General features: G+C 39.6%; 2 protein-coding genes across 2 annotated transcripts in view; one reads left to right on the forward strand and one right to left on the reverse strand.

Moving 5' to 3' along the window:
* Window positions 1–1,622: 1,622 nt before the first annotated feature.
* Window positions 1,623–7,371, forward strand: LOC143299675 (uncharacterized). The gene is made up of 2 exons (XM_076613021.1): window positions 1,623–2,486; window positions 4,504–7,371. Exons 1-2 carry the CDS (start codon window positions 1,670–1,672, stop codon window positions 5,622–5,624), a joined length of 1,938 nt encoding a protein of 645 aa, XP_076469136.1. The 5' UTR covers window positions 1,623–1,669; the 3' UTR covers window positions 5,625–7,371.
* Window positions 7,372–12,630: 5,259 nt separating this feature from the next.
* LOC143299761 (uncharacterized) overlaps window positions 12,631–18,166 on the reverse strand; it is a 118,570-nt gene continuing 113,034 nt past the window's right edge. The window contains exons 4-5 of the mRNA XM_076613160.1: window positions 18,129–18,166; window positions 12,631–16,344 (exon numbers count right to left, since the gene is read on the reverse strand). The exon at window positions 18,129–18,166 is cut by the window's right edge and continues 213 nt beyond it. Of these exons, the coding sequence (XP_076469275.1) occupies window positions 16,177–16,344; window positions 18,129–18,166 (206 nt within the window). The 3' untranslated portion in view covers window positions 12,631–16,176. The remainder of the gene's footprint in view (window positions 16,345–18,128) is intronic.

Consider the following 18,166-nt stretch of genomic DNA (forward strand, 5'->3'; position numbering starts at 1 on the left):
TAAAAGCATGCACTCAAGGGGCCATACAAGTGTGTTGAGTTATGCTGGTGTCGGGCATCTGCCTAACAGATGTGGTGTAGCGTATGGAATTGTCCAAACGTAGTGATGCCTCCTTGAGAAACTGAAACTTGTTTTGCAATTCTCAGATTCTGAATTCTCAGATTAAGTATGTCAAACTTGATAAGACAAAGGTCCACACAGTTAATCATTGGGCCTGAGGAGAGGCAGAGGCATGCCGATGAGAGAAACTTTGCATCAGTGGCACAAGTATACTGTCAGTTTGAAGGCTAATAACGTCAATGAAGTTTATAAACATACAAACATGTAATTATTACAGTGTCATAATCTGACACTGATGCATTATAATGAGAAAGATCGTGAACAATATGCACAATCACTTACTGCGAGTGGGATAAAATAACGTTGCAGAGCCAAGCAAATCTGAAAACCATTTGTGTGTGTGTGTGTGTGTGTGCTTTGTTATCTCGATTATCATATTTGATAAAATCCTAACTGACCACACAGGGCCACATTAGGCCTGAAAACTGTCAAAATTGATCCTGTAGAACCTGGAGGGGAAAATAATATGAGGAAAAGAAAAGTAGCAGAAGTACAGTCGCATTTATACACTTTATATTGGGGCATGCCTCTGATACTGACTCTTCCGTCAGTTTTTATCAGAGGTTTAAAATTAGGAACTGAAGGCTGAACACAAAAATTATTTTACACAACACATAAAAGTATGTGTATAAAATGAACATGCAATACAAAAGAATGCCAGTGGGAAACCTACACATTCATGATTCTAGGTGCAAAAAAGAATCCAACTTATTAAGAATGCCCAATTATCAAGTCCAAAAAAAAGGAGAAAAAAAAAGAATGAAAGGATTTCTAGTAAACAAAAAAATATATACAGCTGAATGGACCAGCATGGCAGAAAATAAAAACTGAGAGGGAGAGACATCAGAAAGAAAGGACAAAGTGACAAAGAGAGTAAAAGAAAAGGTAAATTTCAAACACAGAACTTGAAAAGGTGAAGATCGATACTGTTTATGTCTGAAAGAACCCTCAGCATCCCCACAAGGGGACGTCCTGGGTGAATGAAAATAAAGAAAAACATTTCGAGAGGCAGATAAGAGGGTACCCGAGGAACTGCATGACTCACTCATTTTACATGCACGCCCAACTCTGTCAGTACAACACAATCCTTCAGTCTGCTGTAATCATTTTCAACAATTCCTGATTTTGTTCCAGTGAATCGAAAGATGATATAAAAAGACGAAGTTTGACTAAAGGTAGACTGCTTTGGTTTGACAAAAGACAGTAGACTGACAAAAAATAGAAGACAAAATGAAGTGCTAATGTGGGTGACTTCTCTATTTTCTTCAAAGAGAGTAGTTTATTATTTTCTGATTATATGTCACCATGGGCATAGCATTTCATTTCTTCAAGCTAATTATAAAAATAGATTAAACATATCTGTTTGTAAATGGACATATCTTCATTATCATTCACATTGCAAAAAGTAAAATGATATAACATACTTGTGTGGAATTAACAAACAATATAATGTTTGATACTAACTGTTGCTTTTTTTGTTTCCGTTTTTCTAGATGCCCTCTTATCCAGAAGCTGGTTGAATGGGAGATTTTCTGTCCTGACTACCAAGATGGATGCTGACATGGCTACCAGGTTCATTGCATCTCTGACAAAGTCACTTCAGGCTGTCATCCATGGATGTTTGGACTTTGACAAAGACATTGAACTGGGTGGATATGTCTACCTGAAGGTTGACAATGCTGAGCGCATCGATTATGTCTTAAATGAGAAGATGCAGAAAAGTGACCTGAACTCAATGACCTTTCACAGTAATAGTTTTCATGCCTTGCCACAGGCAGGTTCTGATGGCAGCAAATCATCAAAAGACAAAAACATTTCAGCAAGCAGTACAGAATCTGCAGGAAAGTCTGCAGGCAGTGGAAGAGTTCATTCTAGGTCGGAAACTGAAAGTCCAATGTACTCCTCGTCACACGGTACTAAAATGTCACACCAGAATTTACCTCATTCCCACACACAAAATTCTGACAGTTTCATGCATCCCAAAAGCACTTGCAGTAATGAATTTCAGATGGCCACAGGTTCTGTGAAAATGCAATCGTCCAACAACAAAAATACGACAGTAACTTCCCCTGAAGGTTTCAAGTCCAACAACAGATCGTTGACAGATTTCCAGACGGCATTTCGAAACCCTTCTGCAGCTCTGGGCAGCCAGCTTCCGCAGTCTACCTCGGCTCACAGCTGGGCCCCTTCTCACAATGGCAGCAACTCCCGACCATCCGCAAGTCACACAGTACAGCAGCAGCAGCAAAATAAATCTGGCATTTTGCCCGATCCCAGCGACATGGAGGTGGTTCATGTAAAAACTGAAGAGGAGGATGACGTGTTCAACATTCCACTTCAGTGTCACCAAGCAGGGTCGGAGTCTGGTAAGGAATCCTTTTTATATTTATTTATGTTTGTTTGTTTGCTAGAATACATAAATAACAATTATCAATGAAAAAAGGTTGACAAAGGAGAGAAATAAATTTTAAAAGATTGTACTGTGGATGGGCATACTAATATAGGTTGCAACACAAAGGAATACAGGTAAGACATAACACATTTTGACTCATGGGTCTTCTGCTAGCAAACCAACAAAACATACACAAAGATGACACACAGATGTTGGAACACTTAGCTGAACATTTTGATGATATTTTCTTGCTTAATTTCTAGTTCCAAAGAAAGAGCCTGGCATGACAAGAGCTTAATGCTTCATTGTCTCCATGTGTGTTTGCCTTTACAAGTATTTTTTAATTGTCTAGCATGAAGAAGACACTTGTGTCAAAAAGTGTCAAACATGTGATTGCATTTTGTGTTGTCATCTGTGTATTCCCATCTGGAAGGTACAGCACTATCTGGAAGTTGCTGGTCTCCCTCTGTCCCGCCCGTCTGTAACCCTTTACCCTCACACCCTGCCCCCTCTCTCTCTTTTTCCGTATGTGTGTATGTGTTTGATTTTAGGGGCCAAATAAATGACCAAGTCTTGTACTGTAGTTGTAGACATTGATTGATACAAATACATGATTAAAACTGATTTACAGTTACACAGTTTGTGCCAAATGCTTTAGTGTTTAGTTGTCAGTTCTGTGCTGTCAAACATGCAGACTCACAGACAAAGCCAAAAAGAAAGTTATTGCTACATTATCATTATGTCAATTCTGTTTGGTTGGATTTTGCAGTTTGCATGTTATACAGATGATTTTATTTTTTTCGTCTGACTTTTTCTCTCACCCTCAGATGTTTGCCTTGTTCTGTTGTAGTTTCATATCAGGGCTTGCTCTTTTTCTCTGTCTCCCTCTCCTTTTCTCTCTCTCTCTCTCAGTCTATGTCTCTGGATTGTGTACATGTATATATTGCATATGCAAGGATCTCAGGGGTTTATTCCTGCTTTTTTCTTCCCCCCCCCCCCCCCCCCCCCCCCCTTTTTTTTTTCCAAAGTAGATAATGAAAATGTCTGCAAGTACAGTCTTCCTAAAACATACAACTGGATATGATTGGAATGCAAACTTAAGAAAACCAGTTCACAGTGTAGACAATGTATGGACTTATTAATGTGGACAATAATTACATTGTTTGGAGTTAACTTGTGAAAGTCTGCAAATGTGCAATGTTTTTTTGTTTACTAGGTCTCAGCTCTTCTTAAGAGACACATTGAGTTTCATTAGCTAACTCAAAACAGACGAGTATTTTGTGTACATTATAAATTTTTGTTGTTGAACAGTTGCTGTCTTTGCTTAAGATGAGCAGTTTTGCTGAAACATGTTGCCTATTTTGTTTTGTGACTGTGTATTAATTTTATTCCAGCCCACAATTTTTCTTCTTCTTTTTTTTTTTTTTTTTTTTTTTTTTTTTTTTTTGTTCTGAAAGTAACAGAAACAAAAGTATTTGACTGATAGTCGAATATAGGTCTTTATGGTTCAGTATCCAAGTATGCCTTTGGAGTGGAGCTGTTGATAAAACTGAGTGACTGACAGAGATAAGATGATGTCAGAAATTCTCCTGACCCAGAATATTTAAACAATATCACAGTTGGGTTTGTTTTTTTTTTAATTTTTTTTTTTACTTAAACGATATCACAGTTGATCCCTCCTTTTTACACATGCTCCATAATATGGAATCATTTACTTTTAGTTATAAATCAGTGAGTAATCACTCTGCATATTTACTATTGCAGAAAGTGTTCAAAAAAAAAAAAGAAAAAAAGAAGGCAAGAATGGTTATCAGTCAATCTGTACCGATAACATTGAGAAAAAGATATTTTAAAAGGGTTTTTTTTCTGCAAGTCATATGGAAAAGAAGGAATGCATTGTATTTCTTGTGGGGGGAGGAAGAGGGTAAGAAGAACAACGTGATTTGGCAAAGCTACAAGAATACTCAAAAGTGTCATTCCTTCTTTTCCAGATGGCTTTGCAGCGCAAGGGAAAGCACCCTGGCTGGCCATGCGAATGCGACAGCCTTTCTACTTTCCTTATCCTCGTTTAGCTCGCTCCCAGAGCTTTGACCAGCGGATGAGCATGGCACGTAGTAATCCCAGATTCCCGTTCTTCTCAGGAGAAAGCAGTTCAGAGACTACCTCTTTAACATGTAAAGTGTGTGGCAAAGGTTACCGCTCCCGGCAGGGCCTGCTTTTCCATGAGCGTGCCAAGCACCAGAACGTGTTCAATGTGTACTGCCCTGTGTGTGGCAAGGGGTTTCAGCAGACCACCCACATGTACGGTCACATGGCCACCCACACCAACATCAAGAACTTCCAGTGCCAGGCCTGTGGAGCAAAGTATGCACACAAGACATCCCTTCAGCAGCATCTACGCAGCGGGTCCTGTCGAGCGGCGCAGATGAACAGTTCAGCTGGTCTGGATCTCTCTGCACCGCAGTTGCTTAGAGAGTTCACACCCTATAGCCTGAATGAGATGCAGCCAAGCTCCAGTTCCAGTCACAGCCAGAGCCAGAGTCCCCTGGAAAACGCCAACAGCAGTCTGGGGCATGCAGAAGGAGACATGGGCCTGAACGACAGAAGACTGTCAAGTTTTGGCCTGTCAAACCAACTTGACAGTGACTTGGAGGATTGTGAAAGACAGGACCCATCCTCTGACAAGACAGCTACTGAGAACATGTCAAGGGAAATGTCAGGGGACAGTTTTAATTTGACGGATGATGATCACGTTGGACAAGGCATGTCAGGTTACGGGAGCCAGCCAAGAGAAGTCAACATGCTGGGTGCTCAGGACTGTCGAGGGGCCGTTTTTCCCAGCAGAGGTGATTCCAGAGAACTGATGGGTGGCAGTGGAGAAGTGGCCAGGGGTCTGAACTTGATCAGCAGGAACGACGTGAGAGGATCTGCTGCAACAGCCGGGTCAGAGTCACCACAGACTGTGGGAGTGGACATGACCAAAGACACACAGGTCTGTGATAATGCTGGATCCGCTGCAAGCGTGTGTGATGACAGACAGGAGGCAGTGTACGAGCATGATTCAGATGTTCCAGAAACAGTGTCTCTGTCTCTGTCGGCAGATGATGACTGATTCTTTCCCTGATGACTGAACTTTTCTTTAGCGTTTATCATTTGTGTGAAAAATAAATCAGACTGGTAACGTTTGTTTGACATTGTTCTCCGAGATGCTGTTATCTGTGTTTGGAAATTTACTTGAGCTGTAGATTCTAGGGCATTGTAAAAATCAGCAAAATCATGAAATGTGTGTGCTCTGTACCATCAGCCTTTTTTCTCATTTGAATGGGAACATCTTTTCCTCATAACATGAACTAATGCTGTGTCTAGTATTTTAGAAAGCTAAAGTAGTATGAGTGGATGTGTTAATGCTTGTTAGTAAAGTGAAGTATGTCTGTAAAGATATTTGGTTACACATTTATGACTTATTGATACCTTCAAAATAGGATTTATCAGATTTTTTTTTCTTTTTAATACATTTTTCCATGAAAGTGATTATTATAAACACTAAAACATACTAGTTTCTACAATGATTGTAATTGTATGGTTTTGTCACATGCAAACCTATACTGACACGTTGACACACACTGCTGTATTTATGTATAGATATGCTTTTCAGCTTGTAATCCAGTTGACTGTATAGGTCCTGGCCTAGCAGTAAGTCACAAACCTCAGTGTTTTAATTTTAGTCATGGAACATGCATTTATGAGATATACAAGCCATGTAAAAGTTTGTTTAAGACTGACACTGTTTGAAAGAGAGAGAAAGAGAAAATTGTGAGAAATTCAGAAAAATGAGACTTGACAGTAGACTGTCAGTGTTACTGTTGCCTGACTATCAGTTTCCTTTTTGTTTTTGTTCCTTTTTTAATTGTTGCTGTTGTTTTCTGTTTAACATCATATGTGCAGTGATACTGGTTGGTATATCTTGCAAATAAATTACACCAATTGGAAGAAAAGTAATAATAAACCATTGAATGTGACAATGAATACAGTTCCAATACTCCGCTGAATTATTTAGTTTAAAGAAACTTTGATGTGAGAAATACAGCTTTTTGGTTTTTTGGTTTTTACTTTCAGATTTGAAGTGAGTGCAGCTGTTATTTGCATTTAAAAAAAACCTTTGTGTATGTGGGCATTGATATTTGTTTGCCATGGAGAAATGAACAGTGCTATTGTCTTTTGTTGAGGCCGAGAAATTAAAGAGTATTTTTGTGCACAGTCCTTAGCTTACAATAAGGACATAATTCAGTTAGACTGTGTCACTGATCACAGTTGTTGTTGTTGTTTTTGGTTTTTTTAAATTCAGTTTTGGACTGTTGCAAAGCCTTTGTTTTTCTTTGATTTTAAATATTTGTGTATAAATGTACATTATGAATATATGATAATACATCTTGTGATTTCAATCTTGGGTTGATGTGGGAAGCAAAGCTGAGAAATATTCCTTATTTTTCCCAGTTGTTACTATTTGGTTACTATTTTTTGGGTTTGTTTTTTCCTGTTTATTATGTCCATTTTTCAGGACAGTGAGCATCATTAAAAAAAAAAAAATTCTTTCTCCAATCATGACAGTGACCTTGTGATTTCTGCTTCAAACCAACAGTTTTAAACCAGATTCCTTGCATGTTGAAGGCCATATTGTTTTATTTTGATTCACACACACACACACACACACACACACACACACACACACAACAAAGCTGGATACTGAAATCTGACTTTGCAGATTAAAGTTGAACCACTACCAACCAGTGTAATGATTATGACCTGTATATGATGATTGGAATCTGAGATACTTATACATTTGATGTACAATCTAAATAACACGGCCATATAAATCAGGTTCTTCAATAGTCCTTGTTTTTGTATTGATCATTAATTGATGTCAAAACATAAAGGGTACATTTTATCTACCTCTTTGTCCTTGTTGTTGACCTTTTCTGATATTTGTTGAGTTTTTTTTTTTTAATGTTTTACATCATAACTCAGTACAGAGAATAGTGTGCAATGGATTTAATCATATGAAAAAAACAAAAAAACAACAACAAAAAACAACCCTGGGCAGCTGCAGATTAAAACCAAACTTCCCTCTTTTGTTGTTGTTTTTTTAACAACCTTTGTATACTTAGAGCCGCAAGGTAAGTCACAAGTTACTAAGTGCTATATAAATGCACATTACTGTTTGGATTTATTATTTCAAAAGCTGCTGAAAAAGCCATTACCACAACAAACATACATGGAAAGTAATGAAAAAAAAAAAAAATCTGTGCAGCCCTTGAGTTTATCACATTCACGTGTACGGTATCTATCTAGTGGAGGACCTAGAGAGAAGATAACACCAGTTACACTTGTGGCATTTTTTGTTTTTCTTCTTTGTTTTGTTTTGTTAAATTTTAGTCATTCTGCAGAAGTTTTGTCTGCAACTGTTCTCATCTGGCAGAGTCAGATAACGTAACCGCTTGTTGTTGTTGTTTTTTAATCTGTACAAAGTACATTTATTTAGGTACCATCTTTCTCTCAGTTTCTGCCACTGTCCAGAACAAAAGAGGGAGAGATGGAGAGGGGGTGGCAGTTTAGCCAGAAATATGCACTTGTCCTGTTATCTTAATTGTTTTGCATTCTGAAGGGTTTTTACTTATGCTGAGCTGTAATTTCCAGGTTTGCTTGCAGCTGTTTTATGCAATGTGATGGAACTCTTAATTTTTTCCCCTTGCTTTTAAAACCCTGAGATTGGTATTATTGGGCATTATAGTCATCCAGGCATTAAACATTTTGAAATTTTTATTCGGTATCCGTTACCCCCACCCCCCTCCCCTCCCTCCGCCTCCCCCCACCCACTCTTCTGTTTTTTGTCACTCTCCATCTCTCTAGCTCTGTCCCAGATTCTCCGCCCCCACCCTTCTTGTCTGTGTTTGCTTGTTTTGTTGTTGTTGTTGTTTTCACTTTGAATAAGACAAAAGAGAAATATGAATGTGAAAATCATTTTGATGATTGCAGGATCTCACTCCTCAATCATTGTGATTCGGTCATTCTTGTACACCATGGAAGTGCAGTTTTTTTTCATCCACATCATTATTTGTATGGATGCATAAATGTGCCAGGTCACATCCACATGTTGGTCTGTATACATAGTTCTTCTGATCTGCTGAAGCCTTCAGTTGTGTGGGGTTTTGTTGTTTTTGTTTTAAACATTTCTACTTGTACTTCGCAAATGAAACATTATTTTTTGGTCTCCTTTTCCTTGCTGTCATATATAAACATGTGTACATCCAACTAACTGATATATGCTTTGTTGAAGTCACTGTCAATGTGTCTGTTCACATAAAGTTTGCTGAAGACACTGTCAGTTGGTCTGTTCACACTGAGTTAAGATAAAGTGTTATGTTCATTAAGTAAGAAAGTGAAATGTAACTTAATTACTCAATACTTAATCAGTATGTGTGCATGAGCACACACACACACGCACACACACATGCGCGCGCGCACGTGCACTTGGTTTTATCTTGTCAGCAGTAGACTGGAGGGTATTCTTACTCTTTTCTTTTTCTTTCTTTCTTTCTTTCTTTTTTAAGCAATTTTGTATGTACTGGAAGAATGAAAGTGAAGATGAATTGATACATTTCATTTTCTTTCCATTGTTATTAGCAGAAGTGGTGTATTCACAGGATTATTCACATTTATGAAATATCATGACTTGTTTGAACTCACAATTTAAAAAAAAATTTTTTTAATATATATTTCCCATTGTTATTATGCTGAAATATGGACAGAATACCTACCTCTTTGATTGTTGGAATATAAAATGTCCATTACCTTGTGTCTAAATGTTTAGATGAACTTTTTTTTTTTAATTGTGTTTTAACTTTCAAAACATGAATTGCCCCCTTCTTTTAAGATCTGACTTTGTTGCCTGTTGATGTCAGTGTCCAGTGGTAGTCCCTTCACTTTAGGAAAACTGCAAAGGGTCTGTGACGTACATTGCCACAGTTCCTTTGTCAAAATGCACCATAATTCAATTTATGACATGGTTTGTGCAGTCCTGGACTGCTGGAGTGTTTTATTATTGTTGTTGTTGTTGTTTTTAAGTTGTTGCTTTATTTTTCTAAGAAAGTTAAAAGACCTTTTTCTGAGTGGCTGGAAAGAAAAAAAAATCCTGTTGCACTGTTGCGCTCAGGGGTATGAGCCAGGAAATAGTTTGGGATGGTGGGGGAAGAAGGGGGAGTGGGTTTTTTTTAATTTAATTTTATTTTATTTTTATAATATTCTCTGATGAATATGTTTTTGAAAGCATCAATGATTTGTGAAAATTGTCTAGTGTGACAAAACCTGTGATAGAACCAGACACAATACCAGTGCTTATACACCTTAAAAAAAGTGTTACCAGTTCAGTTGGTGGCATCAGAGAGTTTGGCATATATAGCCATTGTTTCATTGGGAGAAAGGATTGGGGATTCGGTTGCTTTTTTCTCCTTTTTTTTTTTTTTTTAAATTTAAAAAAAAAATTTATATGATGTCTTGACTGTTTTCTTGTCACTGGATAAATTGTGCAGATGTAGATTTGAGTGCATTTTGACTGGTGAGCAATACAGTATGATTCAAATGAACTTTAAGACTAAGAGAAAACCGATTTTGTGACATACCTCAATGACTCATACCTCCATCAGATTACATTATTCAGGTATTGTTTACTCACTGTGTAACTTTTTTTGGATAAAAATTTATTTATATTTTAAACCAAACTAGAAGTGACAAAAACTGTAGCGTCACTTTTTTTTGTAATATTGTCATTTGTAGTAGTGTTGAAAGTACACTTTTCTTTGTTGTTTTCGCTTATTTGTAATATTTATTATAAGTGCTGAAAGTACATGCATCTTCATATAAAATATTGATATTGTTAAAAAAAATGTTTATAGTTATACTAATCAGGTATCATATTTAGAAAATAATCACTGTGTATGTAAATCATCGCTTGATATCAAGTTGAATGACTGGTGGCTTCAGCACCACCTCATTTTATCAGTTACAGTCTAGCGCCATGCTTATCAATTTTCCCTTTTGCATTTTCAGTGCTTTTCAGTGGTGTCATTCATTTTGATGAACAAAGTCAATGCATCATCCTAAAGGGCAGAGAAGTCCCGATGAATAAAGGTGTCTTGCATCCTGACTTTATACGCTGTCTTCTCTCAGCCCTTTACTGATGAGCAGCATGTTCATCAGCTGCAGTCAAAGGGTTAGGCAACGTTCACAATCAGTGAATTAAGGACAATGGGCATAAGCCCTTAAGAAATTCATGGCTTGTGTTTTATCATATGGCTCTGTAAATGTATGCTTACATTCATTGTTGTAAAGAGGCAGTCTGGATTGTGTAAATTTGGAGAGATCATGCAGATACCATGTAAAAAAAAAAAAAAAAAAAAAAAGGGGGGAAAATCATGGGTTAGCAAATTATTTTCAGTACCACATACCTCAGTGTTTGATGTTTGGATCAGCATGTTGTCTTCATCTCTAATGTGGACCCCAGATCAGATTTCTGGTCTCTGGAGCTTTCTCTGTCTGTATATGCATTGTTAGTGCTGTCTTTCTATGTTTCACATTAACAGCAAAAACATTTCTGCTTTCAAGAGAAAAAATGTGCTTTTCTCTATGTTGAGTGAACGTGCTTTTCATCCAGTGGACTACAAAAGGTCTCTAAGCCCACGAAGAACATTAAAACATCAAATGGACATCCTGATTCCCAGAATCACAGACAAAATGTACATTTAAAAGGGGAAGGTTCTTGAAGTTTCTATTGGGCTTGATTAAAAATCACTTTTACTCTTTTGCAATTTGTGTCATTTTAATCAGTATGTCTGTTTACAACCATTAATGAAGCTATTGCATCTTTCTTTCTTTTTTTTATTTTCCAATATGATTGAAATGCTTTTTTTTTTTTAAACTTCTGCTGTCATTGCAATAAAAAAAGAAAAAAAAAGAAATGCTGAATGTAATTGTACTTAATGGCTGAGTGAAGTGACTTTGTACAAGATAATTATATGTGTATATGTATGTCTACATGTGTGTGTGTGTTTTGTTTTGACACAGACAACAAAGCGGATGTGTTCCAGTCTCTGTCAGACCCTCAGCTGCCTACCTGTGCTGTGGGCATGCTGCAACAGCAGTCCATGGCTGCCATCAGCACTGCCACCTACCTGCCCGCAGAGGGCCACCTTGGCTGGCTTGACTCACACCTGCCCCCCATCTCCACCCAGCCCAAGGGGGGCGACCAGATGGACGGAGGTTTCCAGGTGCAGGGCATGGTGCCGCACAACAGCTCCAGCTCCAGTTTCCTCTCAGTCCCCTGCCAGTTTCCCCAGAGCTTGCCCCGAGTGTCAGAGCTCCCCTCCTTGGACTCACTCAGCGACCAGGCTCAAACAGTCACCTGCTCCATCTGCGGCTACGTTTCCAACTCCAAGAGGTCGCTGGCGCGCCACGCCTCGCTGCGGCACTTCCGCCAGGGGGACTTTGCGTGTGGGGAGTGCGGGAAGGTGTTCCAGACCAAGCTGTACCTGAACCAGCACATGAAGAGTCACGGGGAGCGCAAGTTTGTGTGCGAGGTGTGCGGGCAGAAGTTCCTGTACAAGCACCACCTGCCGCGCCACCAGCAGGCAGTGCATGGCGCCGTCACCTGCTACAACCTGCCCCTGCAGCCTGACGAGGCCCGGGACGACCTGCCCGTCATGTTTGAGAACCCCTCCTCACAGTCCTAATTTCTTCCTCTTTTTTTTTTTCAGAATCGATCGTGATGGTGTATGAAGATTCACCAGTCCACTCTCTCTCTTCCCCACCAGCACCCCATCCCACTCCCCTTCCAAGTTTAGCAATAGTTTTTAAAATGCTTCCTTTCACCTGAACTACCTTTAGCATAGGTTCCCCCATGTGTGATTTGCAAAGGTTCTATCTTGTTAATATCACCACCGTTATAGTACTTAACTGTGTCCACACTACTCCCAACACTACTCACTCTGTATGTGTCCACTTTTATTTCTTAGAATCAGATGTGGTTTTGTGTGAAAGGAAGCATCCCCCCCCCCCCCCCCCTAAAAAAAAAGACAGAAAAGTGTTGTGCTGTTACAGTGAGTACAAAAGACAGTATATTTGATAATCCACAGTTGTAGCTCATTGACGTGTTACCCGCTCTGCCATGGCAGACTTGCTCTACCATGGTCTTCTCTACCAGCTTACTCAAAGACTGTGTCTCAGGTTAATCTTTGAGCCAGAGCTCCTCTCCAGGTTAGTGCCAATTTATCTCAGATTACTACCTCGATCTGCCTGCTGAATCATGGTACCAATACATTCTACTTCAACCGGACGGAAGAAAGCATGTGTAAACGGGGAAATTCTTGCTCCTGATAGGTAAAAAGTACATGGTGGCAGCTTGCCCAGTGGCAAAGTGCAGTTGTGCATTGCTGGTTTGTATGTGTTCCAGTCGTCCCAATTTTTGTTTGTGAATCATTGGAGCAGATTTTATGTTTCTGTTTTTTGGGTTGGTTTTTTTTTCGTTTGTGATGTGCACACTGAAGAAGATATGCACTGCCATGTGAATTACCTGTCTCCTGCTGTTTTCGTTCATGTAGGTGTACACACTCCCCCCACCTCCTCTCGCCATTCCTTCATCATACACAATCATATGCAGCCACAAACATACACAATCATATGCAGCCACACACACAATCATAATTCATATGCAGCCACAGACATACACAATCATATGCAGCCACACACACAATCATAATTCATATGCAGTCACAAATATACACATAATTTTTTTTTAACCCACACAGCCACACACAGACACAATCACATCTATACATGATAAACTATGCCACTCACAAACATAAATATATGCATACATTCACAGAACAAGACCTGAACATGTGTATGTATTTTATTTTTCATTATGATTCATGTACATGCACTTTTTTGTCTTCTAAATTTCAGGTCAGTGGAATGTGAAATTAGATGTTAACATCGTATGCATATGTGGTATGTTTATTACATGTATTCAGATGCATCCATACTGGAGTGATGCTGTGTTTGTTTATTTGTTTTTCAAAATATACTGATGTCTTGGTGTTTTTGAAAATGTGTGTGGCTTTACAGTGGAACAGTGTGTGTGTGTGTGTGTGTGTGTGATCAGTCTTTTCAATGTGGGGAACCTAAAAAAGCTGAAGGACACTGGAGAATGTTCACATCTTTCTCCAAGAAACATTCTCTGTAAAAGGCAAACATTCCAACATACATTCAAAGAGGAAGAAGCCTTTCATTTTCCTTGACACCTTCATCACAGCTGAAAAGAATGAAGTCAAACACACATGACCACTACCACCAGTTAATGAGAAAAGGGCTGGCACTTCAGGGAGACATTGCCTGCAGACTGAGACAGCACAGCCGATGAACTGAGAGACAAGACTGGAAAACAAAACTTGAAACGCAAATCAATCCGTGATCAGAACACACACATGCACACACATACACACACACATGAACCTCCACTTGTGCGCTCACACACACACCAGTGCACGTATATACATACACATGCAAACACTAGAGAAAATAAAAAATGTTTACAGTTATTTGTCGGAACAAAACGAGGACTTCCTCCTTCTACAGAATAGCAACTAGTCCAACGTTGATTTTTTGTTTGTTTTTGCTACAATCATTTCCAACATCAGTGAGCCCAGTATTTCCACACTTCTATCAAATCAGTTTTTGAAGACAGTTCATGTCAAATGCACAACAAAATCAAGTGCTGGGTGAGGACACTCCTGGGTCTTAAGACGCATTCAAAAAAGTATATGCACACAAACTGATCGCATCATAAACCACCAGCAGCTGAACTTTTGCATCACTTACTCCACCCACTCTCTCTATCCCTGCTATGTGTTCATCCTTTCAGTCATTGCTAAACACTGTCCGACTCACCTGCACATGGAGTGATGGCCTAGAGGTAACGCATCTGCCTAGGAAGCGAGAGAATCTGAGCGCACTGGTTTGAATCACGGCTCAGCCGCCGATATTTTCTCCCCCTCCACTAGACCTTGAGTGGTGGTCTGGACGCTCGTCATTGGATGAGACCATAAACCGAGGTTCCGTGTGCAGCATGCACTTAGTGCACGTAAAAGAACCCACTGCAACAAAAGGGCTGTTCTGGTAAAATTTCTATAGAAAAATCCACTTCAATAGGAAAAACAAATAAACCTGCAAGCAGGAAAAAATATTTTTAAAAATCGGTGGTGCTGTAGTGTAGCAACGCGCTCTCCCTGAGGAGATCAGCCCGAATTTCACACAGAGAAGTCTGTTGTGATAAAATGAAATACAAATACAAATACATTTTCACACCTGTCTTTTCACTGTCACTTCCATCAGCAAACATTCACCAGTCTGCTGTGTGATAATTACTTTTCCTGCTCTTCATGCTTTACAAACTAAGATCAGTTTTAAGTGTACATGATGAAACATGAGATAAAATCAACACACCCCCAGCAGCTAAAACATCACACGTCACTGTTAGCGTTGTTAAAACTGCAGTGACATACCTGTTTCTGAAGAAAAAGTTGTTTTTTTTTTAATCTTGCTGATACAATCATTGGTAATTATTATACATTGCATATATTATTTCAATAACAGTTATAGCTTGTATTAGTTGTAATCATACGCATATCTGGCAGGTAACACAAACATCTGTCATTATTTGCATGTTGAAACTGCAGTGGCATACTTGGTATAAAAAAAATTTAAAAATAATAATAAAAAAAAGACTTTTTTTCCTAATATTTTTTTTCTTCTAATATTGCTGATACAAAATATAATAATAGACAGTGCATACACTGTTTCATTAAAGATATGTATGATACCCATGTCTGACTATGATCATCAGAACAGCAGAGGAGGCAAATGCTGATTATAATGGAAGGTGTCTTGCTCAACATACAACCCCACTCTTGGCCAAGAGGGTTTTTAGGACAGCTGGCCCAGCTTTGGGATGATCTCCAGAGGTCAACTAGCCCCCCAAGGCTGCAGCACTGAGAGACAGAGCAATATTACCTCATAGTTTGAGAGTCACAGTGCTCTACAAAAGACCAAGCTGTAAATGACTTCCCATTGCAGTGGAGAAACTGTTGATCAAAAGCTCTCACAAAGTTTATGTCAATACCTGATATAAGCCAGTACAACTTGTAGTTTAAGGTATGGGTGAAGACCTACTGTAAGTTTACATCAGTGTCTGATATAAGCCAGTTACAGCTTGTAGTTTAAGGTATAGGTGAAGACCTACTGTCAGTTTACGTCAGTGTCTGATATAAGCCAGTTACAGCTTGTAGTTTAAGGTGTGGATGAAGACCTACTGTCAGTTTACGTCAGTTTCTGATATAAGCCAGTTACAGCTTGTAGTTTGAAGACCTACTGTCAGTTTATGTCAGTCTCTGATATAAGCCAGTTACAGCTTGTAGTTTAAGGTGTGGATGAAGACCTACTGTCAGTTTACGTCAGTCTCTGATATAAGCCAGTTACAGCTTGCAGTTTAAGGTGTGGGTGAAGACCTACTGTCAGTTTACGTCAGTCTCTGATATAAGCCAGTTACAGCTTGTAGTTTAAGGTGTGGGTGAAGCGACAAAGAAGATGTCGTTGTGGTCTGGGTCGAGCGGACGACCAGTTTCCCCCTCCATGTATGCCCCCATGGGATCCATTTGTGGCACCCCACGCAGTCTGCGGTGGCGAAGGTGACGGATCTTCTGAGACAAACACTTGATGAACTTGCTCTGGAAAATAGGTACCATGAAAAGAATATGAAAGAACACATAAAAATATTTGTACTTTTTTTTTCCCCCGTTAGGAAACTTGCAAAACATTATTACTGATTTATAGGATGATGTTGTTTACAATATAATACAACACAACACGATGTAATGCAATACAACACAATACAATACAGTTTCAGTTTCTCAAGGAAGTGTCACTACATTCAGACAAATCCATATACACTTCACCACATCTGCCAGACAGATGCCTGACCAGCAGCGTAACCCAACACGCTTAGTCAGACCTTTGAGTGCATGCATATATAGATATTTGAGTACCCATCAAAGTGGATTTCTTCTTTAGAATTTTGCCAGAGGCAAACCCTGTTGTTGCCATGGGTTATTTTTTTTATGCGCCATGCTCATGCTGCACACAGGACCTCAGTTTATAGTTTTATCCAAATGACCAGACCAGGATTCAAACCCAGACTCTCGTGGACACTGTATTGGCGCCGACAAGCATCTTAACCATTCTGCCACTTTCCTCCAATACAATACAATGCAGTACAGCACAACACAACACAATACAACTACAAAAATACAATGCAACACGATACAACACAATACAACTCAACACAACACACCACAGCACAATTCAATCCAGTACAATACTTCTTCTTCGTTTGTGGGCTGCAACTCCCACGTTCACTCAAATGTATACGAGTGGGCTTTTATGAATGTGACCATTTTTACCTCGCCATGTAGGCAGCTATACTCTGTTTTCGGGGGGTGCATGCTGGGTATGTTCTTGTTTCCATAACCCACTGAACACTGACATGGATTATGGAATCTTTAACGTGCGTATTTGATCTTCTTGTTTTTACAAGTGGACAAAGCAGCAAAAATCAGAAGATGATTATATAAATCAATCAGGAAATAAAAGGGCGGGGGGCCGGGGGATGGGGGGGGGGAGGAGGGGGGACTCAGAATGGAAACCCCCTCCTCTTACCTCCCCCCCAACCCCTCACACACACACACAGAAAGAAAGTGGCAAAAAATAGGACACACAAACACACACGCACACATTGGCACAGACACACACACATAGTGGCACAGGCACACTTGCACACACACATATACACACCTGCACACACACACTTGAACACAGATATACACACACACATGCACGCATGCACGCACGCACAAACACACACACACACACACATACTCACACACATACACACACTGGCAGAAACACGCTTGCACACACACATGCACACACTCGCACAAACACACTTGAACACATGCGCGTGCATGCGTGCACACACACACACACACAGACACACACACACACACACACACTACACACTCACACAAACACACACATACACACACACTGGCACAAATACACTTGCACACACACATACACACACTCACACAAACACACTTGAACACATACACACACACAAATATACACACACACACACTTACACACATAAACATACACACACGCACACTGGCAGAAATACACATGCACACACACACACACACGCACATATACAGTTGAACACACACACACACACACACACACACTCACACACATACATCACACACACACACACACACAAACACTCACACATATAAAAACACATTAACACACACACACACTTACACACACACACACTTGCACACAGACACACACACACACACACACACACATACACACACACGCACACACAAACGTGCACACACACAAACGCACGTGCGCGTACACACACACACACACAGAGACTTGCACCACTTACCCAAGGCTTTCTCCCGGCCGACCCGATACTTGGGTAGC

The sequence above is a fragment of the Babylonia areolata genome, chromosome 2, assembly GCF_041734735.1.
Source record: "Babylonia areolata isolate BAREFJ2019XMU chromosome 2, ASM4173473v1, whole genome shotgun sequence".
NCBI classification, from domain to species: Eukaryota; Metazoa; Mollusca; class Gastropoda; order Neogastropoda; family Buccinidae; genus Babylonia; species Babylonia areolata.